Source organism: Rhamphochromis longiceps, linkage group LG17 (genome assembly GCF_057381845.1).
Source record: "Rhamphochromis longiceps isolate RC_006_pf linkage group LG17, R_longiceps_female_GT1.1, whole genome shotgun sequence".
In the NCBI taxonomy this organism is placed as follows: Eukaryota; Metazoa; Chordata; class Actinopteri; order Cichliformes; family Cichlidae; genus Rhamphochromis; species Rhamphochromis longiceps.
The window spans coordinates 682,948-700,859 of NC_140573.1; the positions used below are offsets into that span (position 1 = coordinate 682,948).

At 41.2% G+C, this 17,912-nt stretch overlaps 1 protein-coding gene across 1 annotated transcript; it reads left to right on the forward strand.

Annotated features, from left to right (window-relative positions):
- The first annotated feature begins 161 nt into the window (after window positions 1-161).
- On the forward strand, window positions 162-17,820 carry LOC146648995 (uncharacterized). The gene is made up of 15 exons (XM_085387541.1): window positions 162-317; window positions 7,763-7,831; window positions 7,929-8,039; window positions 8,169-8,294; window positions 9,655-9,869; window positions 10,007-10,100; window positions 10,416-11,015; window positions 11,118-11,169; window positions 14,401-14,575; window positions 14,669-14,892; window positions 14,988-15,059; window positions 16,957-17,162; window positions 17,273-17,398; window positions 17,486-17,590; window positions 17,725-17,820. The coding sequence occupies exons 1-15, from the start codon at window positions 162-164 to the stop codon at window positions 17,818-17,820; spliced, it is 2,427 nt and encodes an 808-aa protein (XP_085243667.1).
- The last annotated feature ends 92 nt before the right edge of the window (window positions 17,821-17,912 follow it).

The following is a 17,912-nucleotide window of genomic DNA, read 5'->3' on the forward strand; positions in this document are numbered from 1 at the left end:
TTTTCGGGGTCAAAATAATATGGCGCATCAGGCCAAAATCCTTTCCACGCCCACCCCCGTGACATCACGCTCCAATGCCCTATGGTAACTAATGTTATAAAAATGTTCCGCCCCTAATGAGCATTTGAGCAGCCAATCAGAATCATCTATGTCATGTGATCATGAGTACAGCAGCAGATTGTTCTAGTGAGAGTTTCGAAGCACCATGGATGATGAATTTGAAGGTAAATGCACCTTTCAATTGTTTGCCAACCGCCAATACGACTGTCAGAAAGAAAGAAAGAAAGAAGAAAGAGTTTGAAGGTACCAGCTCTCAGGTATGAAGCTAACTTTCAAAAGTTACATGAGTACAAACAGGTACCTTGTCGGGTTTTTTTCGTTTGCTTGTTTATGGTTGGGTTTTTTTTTTAACCCTGTCCTGTCTGGCTGTTTTTGTGGCACAAATATAACGGTGTAGAGAAAGAGTTGAGCGCGCACGGGCAGAAATGTTGAGAGCGCCAGCAACACGTTGTTAGCGAGCGCAAATGCAAAAACCAAGCGAGAGGGGCTGCTGTTGTGTGTGTGTGTTAGTGATGGGTCGTTCGCGAACGAAATGGCTCTTAGAGCCGTCTCTTTGACGTGAACGACGGGAGCCGGCTCCTTATCGCGAGCCGTCACGCGGGTTTTTTTCTCTTTCTCTCTCTCTCTCGCTCTCTCTCTCTCTCTCTCCCGCACGTTTTTTCCGCTTCACTCTGCACGTGGGCAGAGGGGGGGAGGGGCGGTAGTTACTCTCAGTAGCACAGGAACAGCCAGAGGGGGAGAGAGAGAAAGAGAGCCAGGGATAGAAACTGCGGTCAAGTGAGCCTGTCACTACCCGATCCGTACCGGAAACCCGATCGGTACCCCGCATGCGCGAAAGGTTTTTACTTCCGGTCGTAGCGTTTTACGATAGTTATGGGTCAGCGTATCTGTTAAAATGTTAAGAATAACAAGTATATCTTAAAATGTTTGCAATAATGAAGCATTTCAGTACGATGTAGACAAAAACGAAAAATAAAAAGAAAGTTACAGATCAGGACTCTCCGATCCTTACTGCGCATGTGTAAAGTCTGACCGTACAAATCGGGTCTACCCGATCTGTACCGCGCATGTGCAGATGTTTTCTTCTTCTTCTGTTCGTTTAATGGCAGTTTACTCCCCAGTGTACGAGGATACCGCCACCTGCTGACCGAGCGAATAAACCCTATTATAAACTGAATTATCGTCATTACAAACGTGTGTTAAATCTGATTTAGCGATAGTCGAGTGTGTTTATGCTTGTCTGTGAGGAGAGGATTGTTGGAATAGTGATGATGATGTCCGCTATCACTGTCAATTGTCAGTAAACACTTAATCTGGCTGATGAATCTACACGTGAGATATTACAAAGTCTGCATTATTAACTCTGTAATTAGGCGCCATTCTTCTTATTTTACGGCGCTGTTGCTCAATCGGGGGACGCTCTCTGTTGAGGAGAAAAGCATGAATTTCTTTGTATACGGATTATCCATTGTTTAAATGTCCCGGGCAGTCGAAAAGGAGGCAGAGCTGTTGAGAAATGCTAGGAGCTAACTGGGCGCTAACCGTACCATTCAAATATATTGAATGTCGCAATGTTGGCAAAGAGAGGAAGTGACGTAAGATTTGCGCATGCGGGGTACCGATCGGGTTTCCGGTACGGATCGGGTAGTGACAGAGCCCTCACTTACGAAGTCGCAGTCAAGCTAGCCGCCCCGCCAGCCGCACCTAAAATGTTGTTGCACTACTCTTACGCATATTACGGTATAGGTGCCGACTGGCTTAGAAACGCAGTGTTTTCTGTCCTGACACTATTTTACTTCACAATCCACTCCCAGTTTTGGTTAATCTCCACTTTCACCCCTGTGATCCACAGCCCAAATTACTGTATGATTCAGAGAAAATTAACAATAAAATTTACCCAATTTACTCAACTATACTTTTAATGTCCTCATCTTTGAGCTCAGATTACAGGAAAACTGTAAGAGGTGACGCAGATATCTCACTGGATTATGACTCTGGGTGACCCCCACTCTGCACCCTGTGATCCACAGCAAAAATTACTGTACGGTTTTTGAGAAAATTGATAGTAAAATCTTCCCATTTTGCTTTACTGTACTCTACATATTGACATCTTTGAGCTCAGATTACAGGAAAACTATAAGAGGTGACGCAGATATTTCACTGGATTCTGAATCTAGGCTGTCGCCACTCTTCACCCTGTCATCCACAGCCAAAATTACTGTACAGTTTTTGAGAAAATTCATGGTAAAATCTTCCCATTTTGCTTTACTGTACTCTACATATTGACATCTTTGAGCTCCGATTACAGGAAAACTATAAGAGGTGACGCAGATATTTCACTGGATTATGAATCTAGGCCATCTCCACTCTTCACCCTGTGATCCACAGCCAAAATTACTGTACGGATTTTGAGAAAATTGATAGTAAACTTTGCACAATTTACTCTACTGTACTCTATATATTCTCATCTTTGAGCTTAGATTACAGGAAAACTGTAAGAGGTGACGCAGATATCTCACTGGATTATGACTCTGGGTGACCCCCACTCTTCACCCTGTGATCCACAGCCAAAATTACTGTACGGTTTTTGAGAAAATTGATAGTAAACTTTGCACAATTTACTCTACTGTACTTTTAATATCCTCGTCTTTAACCTCAGATTACAGGAAAACCATAAGAGGTGACGCAGATATTTCACTGGATTATGACTCTGGGTGACCCCCACTCTGCACCCTGTGATCCACAGCAAAAATTACTGTATGGATTTTGAGAAAATTGATAGTAAAATCTTCCCATTTTGCTTCACTGTACTCTACATATTGACATCTTTGAGTTCCGATTACAGGAAAACTGTAAGAGGTGACGCAGATATTTCACTGGATTCTGACTCTAGGCTGTCTCCACTCTGCACCCTGTGATCCACAGCCAAAATTACTGTACAGTTTTTGAGAAAATTGATAGTAAAATCTTCCCATTTTGCTTTACTGTACTCTACATATTGACATCTTTGAGTTCCGATTACAGGAAAACTGTAAGAGGTGACGCAGATATTTCACTGGATTCTGACTCTAGGCTGTCGCCACTCTTCACCCTGTGATCCACAGCCAAAATTACTGTACGGTTTTTGAGAAAATTGATAGTAAACTTTGCACAATTTACTCTACTGTACTCTATATATTCTCATCTTTGAGCTCAGATTACAGGAAAACTATAAGAGGTGACACAGATATCTCACTGGATTATGACTCTGGGTGACCCCCACTCTGCACCCTGTGATCCACAGCCCAAATTACTGTACGGATTTTTAGAAAATTGATAGTAAACTTTGCACAATTTACTCTACTGTACTTTTAATATTCTCATCTTTGACCTCAGATTACAGGAAAACTATAAGAGGTGACGCAGATATCTCACTGGATTATGACTCTGGGTGACCCCCACTCTGCACCCTGTGATCCACAGCCAAAATTACTGTACGGATTTCTGATAAAATTAAATCCTATTCCATTACCAAACAAAATGAGTTCATTGAAGTATTTGCTTAACTACAAGAAATGTCTTTCCACACACAATTTAAATTTTTCAAAATGTCATTCACACACCACCTCAAGTATCAACTTCAGTTTTAGACATTATTTATTCAGTGCTTAATCACAACAATAGTCAACTTAAGGCACTTACATAATAAGTTAAACCTTACAATAATACATACAGAGAAAAACCCAACAATCATATGACCCCCTATGAGCAACAGTGGGAAGGAAAAACTCCCTTTTAACAGGAAGAAACCTCTGGCAGAACCAGGCTCAGGGAGGGGCGGCCATCTGCCTCAACCGGTCAGGGTGAGAAATTACATTTCTCAGATTACTGATTTCTCATATTACTACTACACAGTTTAGATACACTCAACAAAAATATAAACGCAACACCTTTGTTACTGCTCCCATTCCCCATGGGATGGACGTAGAGACCGAAAATTCATTCCAGATACACAATATAACCATCCCTCCCAAACAGTGGTCACAAATCAGTCCAAATGTGTGGTAGTGGGCACATCTGCCATATTGAGATAATCCATCCCACCTCACAGGTGTGCCACATCAGGATGCTGATCTGACATCATGAGTAGTGCACAGGTGTACCTCAGACTGCCCACAACAAAAGGCCACCCTGGAATGTGCAGTTTTGTCTCACAGCAAAATGCCACAGATGCCACAAGCAATGAGGGAGCGTGCAATTGGCATGCTGACAGCAGGAATGTCAACCAGATCTGTCGCCCGTGCATTGAATGTTCATTTCTCAACCATAAGCCGTCTCCACAGGCGTTTCAGAGAATATGGCAGCACATCCAACCGGCCTCACAACCGCAGACCTCGTGTAACCACACCAGCCCAGGACCTCCACATCCAGCAGGTTCACCTCCAAGATCGTCTGAGACCAGCCACCCAGACAGCTGCTGGAACAATTGGTTTGCACAACCAAACAATTTCTGCACAAACTGTCAGAAACCGTCTCAGGGAAGCTCAACTGCATGCCCGTCGTCCTCATCGGGGTCTTGACCTGACTCCAGCTCGTCGCCGTAACAGACTTGTGTGGGCAAATGCTCACATTCGATGGCGTCTGGCACGTTGGAGAGGTGTGCGCTTCACGGATGAATCATGGTTCACATTGTTCAGGGCAGATGGCAGCTGAGAATGTCCCAGTTCTTGCATGGCCAGCATACTCACCGGACATGTCACCCATTGAGCATGTTCGGGATGTGCTTGACCGGCGTATACGACAGCGTGTACCAGTTCCCACGAATATCCAACAACCTCGCACAACCATTGAAGTGGAGTGGACCAACATTCCACAGGCCACAATTGACAATCTGATAGACTCCATGCGACGATGTGTTGCACTGCATGAGGCAAATGGTGGTCACACCAGATACTGACCGGTTCTGGGTCCCCAGACCCCCAATAGCGCAAAAAACTGCACATTCCAGGGTGGCCTTTTGTTGTGGGCAGTCTGAGGTACACCTGTGCACTACTCATGATGTCAGATCAGCATCCTGATGTGGCACACCTGTGAGGTGGGATGGATTATCTCAATATGGCAGATGTGCCCACTACCACACATTTGGACTGATTTGTGACCACTGTTTGGGAGGGATGGTTATATTGTGTATCTGGAATGAATTTTCGGTCTCTACGTCCATCCCATGGGGAATGGGAGCAGTAACAAAGGTGTTGCGTTTATATTTTTGTTGAGTGTATCTAAACTGTGTAGTAGTAATATGAGAAATCAGTAATCTGAGAAATGTAATTTCTCACCCTGACCGGTTGAGGCAGATGGCCGCCCCTCCCTGAGCCTGGTTCTGCCAGAGGTTTCTTCCTGTTAAAAGGGAGTTTTTCCTTCCCACTGTTGCTCATAGGGGGTCATATGATTGTTGGGTTTTTCTCTGTATGTATTATTGTAAGGTTTAACTTATTATGTAAGTGCCTTAAGTTGACTATTGTTGTGATTAAGCACTGAATAAATAATGTCTAAAACTGAAGTTGATACTTGAGGTGGTGTGTGAATGACATTTTGAAAAATTTAAATTGTGTGTGGAAAGACATTTCTTGTAGTTAAGCAAATACTTCAATGAACTCATTTTGTTTGGTAATGGAATAGGATTTAATTTTATCAGAAATCCGTACAGTAATTTTGGCTGTGGATCACAGGGTGCAGAGTGGGGGTCACCCAGAGTCATAATCCAGTGAGATATCTGCGTCACCTCTTATAGTTTTCCTGTAATCTGAGGTCAAAGATGAGAATATTAAAAGTACAGTAGAGTAAATTGTGAAAGGTTTACTATCAATTTTCTCAAAAACCGTACAGTAATTTTTTCTGTGGATCACAGGGTGAAGAGTGGCGACAGCCTAGAGTCATAATCCAGTGAGATATCTGCGTCACCTCTTACAGTTTTCCTGTAATCGGAACTCAAAGATGTCAATATGTAGAGTACAGTAAAGCAAAATGGGAAGATTTTACTATCAATTTTCTCAAAAACTGTACAGTAATTTTGGCTGTGGATCACAGGGTGCAGAGTGGAGACAGCCTAGAGTCAGAATCCAGTGAAATATCTGCGTCACCTCTTATGGTTTTCCTGTAATCTAAGCTCAAAGATGAGAATATATAGAGTATAGTACAGTAAATTGTGCAAAGTTTACTATCAATTTTCTCAAAAACCGTACAGTAATTTTGGCTGTGGATCACAGGGTGCAGAGTGGGGGTCCCCCAGAGTCAGAATCCAGTGAAATATCTGTGTCACCTCTTACAGTTTTCCTGTAATCAGAGCTCAAAGATGTCAATATGTGGAGTACAGTAAAGCATAATGGGAAGATTTTGCTATGAATTTTCTCAAAATCCATACAGTAATTTTGGCTGTGGATCACAGGGTGCAGAGTGGGGGTCACCCAGAGTCATAATCCAGTGAAATATCTGCGTCACCTCTTATAGTTTTCCTGTAATCTGAGCTCAAAGATGAGGACATTAAAAGTATAGTTGAGTAAATTGGGTAAATTTTATTGTTAATTTTCTCTGAATCATACAGTAATTTGGGCTGTGGATCACAGGGGGGAAAGTGGAGATACACTAAAAATGGGAGTGGATTGTGAAGTAAAATAGTGTCAGGACACAAAACACTGCGTTTCTAAGCCGGTCTTCACCCATACCGTAATATACGTAAGAGTAGTGCAACCACATTTTCGGTGCGGCTGGCGGGGCGGCTAGCTTGACTGCGACTTCGTAAGTGAGGGCTCACTTGACCGCAGTGGATAGAAAGGTATAGTAATCATCCACAACTATTTTCGGTTGCAGATGATAAAGGATTCAGAAAGTTTATTCATGCGGGCCCATATGACAGAGAATATACATGTTCTTTTTGTTTTCATATTATAATTTATATTTAATTGTGTTGTGGTTTGCAGTGTTTTGTGTTGTTTTCACTTTAAATTTGTAAAAGGAAAAAGCTGAAAATTTAAATAGTTAAAAGTTGAAATGTGAATAGTTGATTTTTGTATTATATGATTTATTTATTACATTTTATGTGGATTTTGCAGCAAAATTATCCACACCCACCGCCGCGCTATGAATTGTGGGATATATGGGACCACGAAGCGTGCACCGGACCACGCTTGATATTTGGGGAAATCGACGGCGCATTTGAAGTACGCTTCGAGTTGGGACAGTCGTCACGTGGCGGTGACGTAATCGCACTCAAAATGCGTACTTCAAGCGTGCGGTCTCTGAATTGGGACACAGCCCCAGTCTCCATTTCAACTTGTGTTGAAAGTGCGGACTTCAAATGATATTCTCTTAATTGTGTTAATAGGCCACGTAAAACCAGAGTTATGATTCGAAACAGTACAAACGGTGTTTTCTGAGGACAGCGCTACCAAACACTCTCCGTTGGCGACCAAAATTTTAAAAACAAAATTAAAAAAAAAAAAAAAAAAAGGATGCATGTCTGCCATTACCTGCCAAAACCGGAAGTAACATAATATTTTGTGGGAAACGTAGTTTTTCCCCTCAGGGCCTTGATGAACCTATACTGGTGGTTTTAAGTTATGTCTGACATATGTCTGTGCAGTTTCTGGGATGCTTAGATCTCAAAATGCACTGTTGGAAATTATTTTATTTTCTATGTTTTGTTTTGTTACTTTTCTAAAAACAGATGGTGATCTTTTCTAAAAGCGATAGGACAGGTGTGGAGGAGAGTGAAGCAAGAGAATGGGTTCCTAAGGTGGGCAAGAAAAATCCAGCTAAGTTTCTGTAAATATGTTGTTTTCACACATCCATGGAAAATGAGCAAAATATATATTTTTCTGCTCTAATAACAGTCTGTGAGCTCATCTGAAGATGATGGGACAGATGACTGGAAACCCACACAGGATGAATCTGAAGGCTATTCAGAAGAGGAGGAAGAACAAGAACGTAAAAGGATTCCTAAGGTAGCCATGAAAAACAAAACTGGGTGTCCTATGCCACAAAGAGATGTGAAATTCATCCTCAGTTTCAGTGCTTCCACAATCTATCTATCAAAAATTAGCCAAACATATTGTTGTCTTCTCTGAAAACAGATGGCGGCAGCATCTGAAGAGGATGGGACACATGATAGCAGACCCACACAGGATGAATCTAAAGATGATTCAAAGGATGAAGCAGAACATTTGGGACAAATGATTCACAAGGTGGCCATGGAAAAGGTAAAATTTGTTCTCAGTTTCAATGCATTCAACAAAATATGTCTTTGTATTCTTCTGCGTCAGATGGTCAGCTCATATGAAATATGCAAGGAGTAAAGGTATTGAAGGTACATGAGTTTAAATAGCTGGAGTCAAGCATCCAAAGCAACAAGCAGTGCAAAAGGCCAGGCAGGGGATGGCAGGGCTCAAGATGCTAAGATTTTGTTTGGGAGTGACCAGAATGGAGAAGATTAGAAATGAGTGCATTAGAGAGACAGCTCATGTTGAGCGGTTTGGACACAAAGTTAGAGAGGCAAAGCTGACATGATTTGGACATATGTAGAAGAGGCATAGTGAATATATTGTTCCATATGGAGCTGCCAGGCAGGAGAGAGAGAGCAAGCCCTTAGAAGAAGTTCGTGGATGTAGTGATGGAGGATATAGATAGGGTTGGTTTGATGGAGGAGGCGGCTATGGATAGAATAAGATGGAGGCAGATGATCCACTGTAGTGACCCCTAAAGGGAGGAGCCAGAAGAAGAAGAAGAACTCAGCTCATTTGAAGAGGATGGAATAGATGATGGGAAACCTCCACCAGATAAATTCAAAGACAATTCAGAAAAGATGAGTTTAAGGAAGAAGTGAGTTAGCTCCAGTCCATTTTTTCAGAATCAGAATACTTTATTGATGCCTGGTGGAAATTATTTTTTTGTTCCAGTACATGAGTCACTTATTAATAAATAGCTGAAAAAGAAACATGTGTAGTTGTAGCAGTAACCAGTGTGTTAAGTGGATGCGTTGTACAGGGAGATGGCCACAGGCAGGAAAGATTTCCTGTGTCGTTCAGTGGTGCTTTTCGGTACTCTCAGTCTCTCACTGAATGTGCTCCTGTGACTGAGCAGCATGTCATGGAGTGGGTGGGAGGTGTTATCCAACATTGTCTTTATTTTGGACAACATCCGCCTCTCCGACACCACCTTGAGAGAGTCCAGCTCCATCCCCACAACATTACTGGCCTCACGGATCAGTTTATCAAGTCTGTTGGCCTCTGCTACCCTCAGCCTGCTCCCCCAGCATGCAACAGCATAGAGGATCGCACTGGCCACAACAGACTCGTATAAAATCCAGAGCATTTTCTGGCAGATGTTGAAGATGTTGTTTAGTGAGGTCATGAGGAGGAGTAGTAGTGGGAAACGTACTCATGATGAATTCAAAGACAGTATATATATTCAAAGAAATATAAAGGTCAAATCAAAAGTAGTCAGAATTACTAACAGTACTGCAGATAATTTATTTTCATTGGCATTTGTAAATATTAAGTAAGAGTAAGACAAAAAATAAAACTTTTTTAGTAGTTGTATGCGTCTTCTTTTTGTGTACAGGGGGCGTTCGTGAGCAGTGAGTTGCCACAGAGGACAGAGGAACGGCAACAGGTTGCTGTCGCCTCAAAGTCTCAAAGGCATCACTATGTCAGAAATGGACACAAGTGTCCCATATGTGGACATGTATATGCTGATATTGTTCAGCACCTAAGAGTCACAGAGAAGGTGGTAAATGAAATTGAGCTGCTTCTTTTGAGCCAATTTTCTCATCGGCAGTAAGTGTCTTAATAAATTCTGAAAGAGACTAAATTTACATGTTTTCGAATCACTGCATTTATTTAATTGCTAACTTTTATATACACCCAATTTCTATTTCATCCTACTCAGCATTTTATTTTGACTATTTTTACAGCTTTTCTACAAATCTGGACTGTCCAGTCCGCTTATGTCAGTCAAAACATCTTAATCGGCTTGATAAGCACCTGGAAAAGGTCCACAAATTACAGGTATGTTATTGACTTTGTGGTGTCTCTGTGTGGTTTTTGTGTGTTGGTGAGGCAGCCCTTGATCTCTGGAATCAGATGTTTATGTTAAAGGGACTTACATTTAGCACCTTGCATTTTACATATTTGTTACTCTGGTGAAATGAAAGTCTTCCAGTTTCCATAGAAGAATACGGTGGTTCTTTCTTTGTCCGTATGCTGTATTTATATAATGTTCCTCGAGCTCTAGAAAGCATGTTGTGTGCATAGATAAAAACATGAAGGATGCCCAATTAATTAAAATCTAATCTTAATCCTTTCTAATGCTAACTTTTTCAGAAACCTATGATTAAACTTTACATGCAAAAGGCCAAGGACAGATGCGTTGCTAAGGAACTTGCACTTCTGAGGGTATCAAATCCCACACCGCAAATGGTCTCACATGTGGGTGAAGTGGATTATACAGTGATTGAGGAGGGCATCTTTAGGGCACTGGAGGCAAGGTCCAAGGTTGCATCCCCTATAGCCTCTTCCAGCAAGGCTCCCAGTGACCATGCTATACTGAACCATCGGCCTGCTCCTCCCTCTGACAGCAAGGCTCTGGGTGACTCTACCAGACCAAACCTACAGCCTCCTCTCTCTGCCAGTGACACTCTCAGTGACCACACCATCCCAATTATGCAGCCTCCTTCTATCTCCAGCAGCAAGGTTACTTGTCATTCAACAGGGGTATCTCCTGATGTTTTAATCCCAAGCAGTGCACCTTACTATGCAGTACAGCAATGGAGGGGACGTCCTCTCCCGAGGACACCTGCTCCTGGTTGCAAAAACTGTCAGATACTGTTCACTGAGCTACAGGTGGTGAAGCAGTTGCTAGAGTGTGAAATTGAAAGGAATCATGAGCTCAAGCAGATACACTCTTCAACCAAGCGTGCAAATGTGAGTATTGTTTACCTCCTGTGATTGTACACCTCATTGTGAAACATTCTTTCATTTACTATTGATAAACAAATCTGGTTAATGATTTTTTTTTTATTTCAGGTTAAATATAGCAGACGGAAACGGTTTTCACTCAGCAAAGCCCCTCACTATGGTAAATAATATATCTTATCAAACTTACTACTGTAAATTAGGGGTGGGCGATTGAAACAATATAAATTTGGCCAACGATAGAGATTTTGACTATTCCGCTCTACCGCGATAGTGCATGTTGATGATGTCATAAAGCTGCGCCTGTTTTGGTCGAAAGCATCGTAGCTACAACCATTATCATCTGCAAATTATGCCAGGTAACAGTCATAGCAAAGAGATGAAGCACTTTTGAAATATGGGGAAAGCCAAAAACTGCGCTTCCTCCACTTGCGTAACATTGATTCATTAATGTTGAATTCTCTCGCAGCTGGTCTATTCCCATCTTGTTGCAGTATACAGGGAGTGCAGAATTATTAGGCAAATGAGTATTTTGTCCACATCATCCTCTTCATGCATGTTGTCTTACTCCAAGCTGTATAGGCTCGAAAGCCTACTACCAACTAAGCATATTAGGTGATGTGCATCTCTGTAATGAGAAGGGGATGCAGAGGGATGCAGCAGTCTCAAAATTGCAAAGCTTCTGAAGCGTGATCATCGAACAATCAAGCGTTTCATTCAAAATAATCAACAGGGTCGCAAGAAGCGTGTGGAAAAATAAGCGAGGTCAAGCGTGCAGCTGCCAAGATGCCACTTGCCACCAGTTTGGCCATATTTCAGAGCTGCAACATTACTGGAGTGCCCAAAAGCACAAGGTGTGCAATACTCAGAGACATAGCCAAGGTAAGAAAGGCTGAAAGACGACCACCACTGAACAAGACACACAAGCTGAAACGTCAAGACTGGGCCAAGAAATATCTCAAGACTGATTTTTCTAAGGTTTTATGGACTGATGAAATGAGAGTGAGTCTTGATGGGCCAGATGGATGGGCCCGTGGCTGGATTGGTAAAGGGCAGAGAGCTCCAGTCCGACTCAGACGCCAGCAAGGTGGAGGTGGAGTACTGGTTTGGGCTGGTATCATCAAAGATGAGCTCGTGGGGCCTTTTCGGGTTGAGGATGGAGTCAAGCTCAACTCCCAGTCCTACTGCCAGTTTCTGGAAGACACCTTCTTCAAGCAGTGGTACAGGAAGAAGTCTGCAACCTTCAAGAAAAACATGATTTTCATGCAGGACAATGCTCCATCACACGCGTCCAAGTACTCCACAGCGTGGCTGGCAAGAAAGGGTATAAAAGAAGAAAAACTAATGACATGGCCTCCTTGTTCACCTGATCTGAACCCCATTGAGAACCTGTGGTCCATCATCAAATGTGAGATTTACAAGGAGGGAAAACAGTACACCTCTCTGAACAGTGTCTGGGAGGCTGTGGTTTCTGCTGCACGCAATGTTGATGGTGAACAGATCAAAACACTGACAGAATCCATGGATGGCAGGCTTTTGAGTGTCCTTGCAAAGAAAGGTGGCTATATTGGTCGCTGATTTGTTTTTGTTTTGTTTTTGAATGTCAGAAATGTATATTTGTGAATGTGGAGATGTTATATTGGTTTCACTGGTAAACATAAATAATTGAAATGGGTATATATTTGTTTTTGTTAAGTTGCCTAATAATTATGCACAGTAATAGTCACCTGCACACACAGATATCCCCCTAAAATAGCTAAAACTAAAAACTACTTCCAACAACATTCAGCTTTGATATTAATGAGTTTTTTGGGTTCATTGAGAACATGGTTGTTGTTCAATAATAAAATTATTCCTCAAAAATACAACTTGCCTAATAATTCTGCACTCCCTGTACTAATAACTAACCTTGTATTGTGGAATAATCTCAGTTGTTCTCTTGACTGAAGTTTGGCCCGTGTATAGCATCTTGCTATGCGATTGCATTTGTCCCTGACCACCAGAATCCCTCACGTTAACTTTTATTGAGTGGAAACAAAAGCTGGTGTTCATCCTCCAGCTTCACTGTGCTAATGTTATGCTAACATTGCTGTGTCGCTGGCAATCACGTAGCACAACATTATATACCAGGTAGTCCAACTTCAGTAACCCTGCAAACGCCACTGCTGTTTAGTTTTCTGTCTTCAGAACGGAGCCCAGCAGGGGACATGGGAGAAAAAAATTAAGACTGACTTTTGTGAGATCTCGCAAAACTAACTCAGGATCTCGCAAAAGTTGAATTCCAACAATGGCGGCAGCTACTTAGTTGTAATGTTACTCTTTCTGGGTCACAAAATACACTTTTAAGATATTTTGAAGCGTGAATGTAGTTGTGTAAACGTCAGATACCTGCTCGGTTTACAAGACATCATATATTTGCAAATGTGCTCAGACGTTTTCGGAGATCTGACACCCACCATCTCGAAGCTAACAGGAGGTCGAGACCTACTACAGCCGGGAGGAACACCGCTCTCCCGGCACATCGTGCCTCGACCTCCCGGTCGGCTTCGAGCTGGCAGCCTTCGAAGAATGCAGCTAAAACTTTTGCGAGATCCCGAGTTTGTTTTGCGAGATCTCGCAAAAGTCAATCTTAATTTTTTTTCTCCCATGTCCCTTGCGGGGCTCCGTAGGAAGTGGTAGCAGAGCTGTACATTTTAATTAGTTTCAAAAATCTCCCAGAACATGGTATGTCATTTTTAGGTGAAAGAATTTAGACCGTTTTTAACTCTGTGTTCGTTTGACTTTGGGACCTGAAACAGACAGAGTTTTGGACCCAGATTACTCCGCGAAGCTCCTCACTACGGCAGCCGTAATGCTCCGACAATCCATCAAGCAGTGCGGCTTACCAAAGTTGTACTAAAACATTTTTTAACAGATTTCTGCACGCCCAAATCGGTTCGAGGTCAGTAAGCACAACCAGAATTCATACATAAGGCACACTCTGGATTTTTGAGAAATTTAAAGGATTTTAAGTGTGCCTTATAGTGTGGAAAATACGTTATACAGAAGAAAATAATATATCGCGATATATATCGTTACCGCATGTGCTTCAAATTATACCCCAATATGGATTTTAGGCCATATCGCCCAGCCCTATGTAAAATGTATTAACTGGAGAGAATCTTACATAGTATGACTGACCATCCTGGAATAGGAATTCTTACTCAGTTAATTTGTGAAGAGTGAGTTCTTCTAGGCTAAGAATTGTTCTTCATTGAGGTTTTCTTTATGCATTGAGAAGCTTGAAAAAATATTTGTTTTGTCAACAAAATCCCCCTGATGTAAAAGACCTGAGGTCTAAATATGAGTGCTATACAAATGTACTTTGATATGATGTCTATTCTTGCCTCATCAGTAAGACTGGTGGAAGAATTTAGGGTCCATGCAGAAGGTGTGAACCCTAGCAGAAAAATATGTGACAATGCAAAGCAGCGGGCCACCCATGTCATCCATTTTCTGGAATTCATGGCAGACCCAGCGATTCCAAACGTTGACCTTCTGTTTCTGAGGAACCATGGAAAAGTCCGTGAGTAAGTGTTAAATTTGAATGATTATTAGTTTCTATATACATGTGTGCATATACAGTTTAACACATGAACTAATTTGTATTTTTGACTTTGGAGTTTTCTAGCACACCTGCAAGCAAAAGGGTTTAAACCAACAACTCAGAGAGCTTATCTCATGGATGCTATTGCTTTCATGAAATATATATTAAACATGTCACCACCACAAGTCAGACTTGGAAAAAAAAGGTTCAACGCCCTTTTGGTCGAACTGAGGGCACGTTACAGAGATGTTGGCCGTGAAGTAGTCGTGCACCAGCTGAATGTGTGGAGATCTAAGTCTAGTACGTCTATAATACATATCTCCACCTCTTTTATTAACATTATGTCATTAAAGTAGGTAAACTGTCTAAGGGATTGTGCTTACATTTGTTTTCAGACAGACTTGTCCAAGCAGAAAAACATGCTTTGTTAATTGAAGAGGCTCCCCAGAAGATTGCTGCCGCACTGGGTATGGATCACTGCAACGCTTAAATCTGTAAATAGATTGTATAATCCCTCTTAAGTAAAATTAACAGACTCCATGTCTGGGTTAAGACATAGCACCTACAGATCTTTACATCACTGTGATCCACACATTGAAATGGATTTCATGTCTTTTCTGTCTGATGACTACGTTTCTCTGATGTCCAGTTTAAATTGAAGAATAATGTGGAGCTTGGTTAAAAACACATCACCATTGCAGTGAAATATGTGCAGCTCTGGATTAAGATGGAGCCCTGCACATTTTGATCTTGTTATTTCTGGAATGATTGGAAAGATTATTTTCAATATTATGGCTAGAGTAAAGTGTAAGAGCTATTTGCACTTATAAAGAATAATACTAAGACTTTTACCTTTATTGTTTCATAAAAGGTGTCCACAATTTAGAGGTTAAGGGCAGGCACATAAGAGGAAAAAAAAAAAATCCCAAAAAATAATCAGATTACTTAAACTCTACTTATCCAACTAGGCTGCTCTGAGGTAATGTTGAGTTTGTTCTTTTCTTTGGTGAAGAGAGGTTGGAGGAAGGATGAGCAATCAGCTGGGCATCTACTGGAATTATGATGTAAATTAAAATCCTTCTAAATTAACCCCCTAACACAGCAACAATGAGCAGACGAAAAGGAATGAATTCACAGGTTGGACAGGTTTTCAACTGTGAACCCCTTCGATCCAATCTTTTGGGCTGCTCATCTTGCAGAAGACAAAAATCTTTTCTTTACCTCACTTTTTCACCTTCTCACCCTTTCTCCCCCCTCTCCTACTGGACGTCACATCTTCTCACACCTTATCTATCAATGTATATCTATCTGACAAGATTTGACAAACAGTTAAAAATGTTTAAACTTGTAAAACGCTTCATTACATTTTCATTGTTATTCTTAACATAAAGAATTCACATTGAATCACATCTGGATGTAATCCCCTACATTTCATTCAGTTTATGTGATTCTACTTCAGTTAGATTTGTCTTTAGGACATTTTCACATGAACATTCATTGTAACATAATCCAATTTTCAATTTAAATGCTTTTTAGAATTCAGTTAATTGCCATTTATTTCTTTACTTTTTATCCAACTTGTTTTATGAAAACATACATTTTGTTTGCCAGATATTCTTTGAGATTAGTAGCTCCACTGTGTCACATTATACATCACACACCAAGGTCAGACACTCTGAGGCCTGTTATTAGAATCACTGTTATTCTATTCTCTCATTACACACACACACACACACACACACACACACACACACACACACACACACACACACACACACACACACACACACACACACACACACACACACACACACCTCAGTCATTATAACAGCCATTTGTACTACTCAAACACTTTTGCATTTGTTATCAATATATTGATCAGATTTACATTGTGATTTCTCTTAGATTAAGAATAAAACTACTTTATAATTAGGAAAAGAGAGAAAAGCTCTGTTTTAGCACTCTGATCATTTTTTATTACATATGTTTTATATTTTAAGACCTTTGAACCATTGAACTCATCCAAGTGACTTCTTCAGTCTCAGCTGACTGCAGGTTTCCCCAATCTTTTATAAACAGTACATTTGCATAATGACTGAAACCAGCCCACTGAAGGAACAATGGGCTGGGAGGTCAGTTCCTTAATATTAATTATGCAAATTCTCATGACCATTGATTAACAACCACTGACCAAAACTCACTGATCAATGGCCATAAGTAACATTTAGAGTGGCAACATTTATGTGCCATGATGCCATCACAGCCAAAAGATTTTACCAAGGTTATTTAAATAAGCGAAAGTCAAGTTATACATTTATCTATACACTTACATTTATTCATATTTAGTAATATTGCTTTGCACAGCTGAGGACCCTGCAGAGGACACACTCCAGAGCCGAGCACTGACCACCAATGCAATTGCAACATATGCAGCAAATAAAAGGAAAAGGAGAGAGGACAGAGGATCTGTGCAGGACGAGGACGGTGAAGGATCTGAAAAGGAAGAGCAGCAGTCATCAGGAACAGAGGAGCTTTTAGACAGAACGCTCTTCCAGTGTAGCAGTAACAAGGTATGTGTGCCCTGATTCCCTTGGTAAGAGTTTTGATTGGTTGCACTTCTTTCATATATAATCATTTACTCCATCATGAACAAAACATATTTAATTTGTACCATAAACAGATGGTGAGCCCAGGTCAGGGTGAGGTTGCCTGTAGTGCCGGAGCCACAATAAGAGAAACTAAACAGGATTTGAAAAAGGGGGTGGAGCATCTACAAAAAGTGACATACCAGTTGCGCAAGAGAAAAGTATGTAATGTATGTTCTTGTACTTGTTTTAGTGTTTTCACTGATTACTAATCTTTTACCTTTTTACTTTTACTTTTCTAAAATCAGATGGTCATCTTTTACAAAAATGATAGGACAGATGTGGGGAAACTCACACAAGAAGACAATCCAGAAGAGGAGGAGGAGGATGAAGCGAGGGAATGGGTTCCTAAGGTGGGCAGGAAAAATCCAGCAGGGTTTCTTCTCCTGCAGTTAAAGATGTAAGTGTTTTGTTTCCAAACATCCATGAAAAATGAGTAAAATATATATTTTTCTGTTCTAATAACAGTCTGTGAGCTCATCTGAAGATGATGGGACAGATGACTGGAAACCCACACAGGATGAATCTGAAGGCTATTCAGAAGAGGAGGAAGAACAAGAACGTAAAAGGATTCCTAAGGTAGCCATGAAAAACAAAACTGGGTGTCCTATGCCACAAAGAGATGTGAAATTCATCCTCAGTTTCACTGCTTCCACAATCTATATATCAAAAATG

What these genes read in the sequence shown, in the direction of transcription:
- LOC146648995 (XM_085387541.1), top strand. Translation starts at nt 162, where the DNA reads ATGAGTACAGCAGCAGATTGTTCTAGTGAGAGTTTCGAAGCACCATGG. An exon ending in TTGAAGGTACCAGCTCTCAG is followed by an intron (nt 318 to 7,762) that starts GTATGAAGCTAA and finishes TTCTAAAAACAG; the next exon opens with ATGGTGATCTTTTCTAAAAG. An exon ending in AACCATGGAAAAGTCCGTGA is followed by an intron (nt 14,576 to 14,668) that starts GTAAGTGTTAAA and finishes TTGACTTTGGAG; the next exon opens with TTTTCTAGCACACCTGCAAG.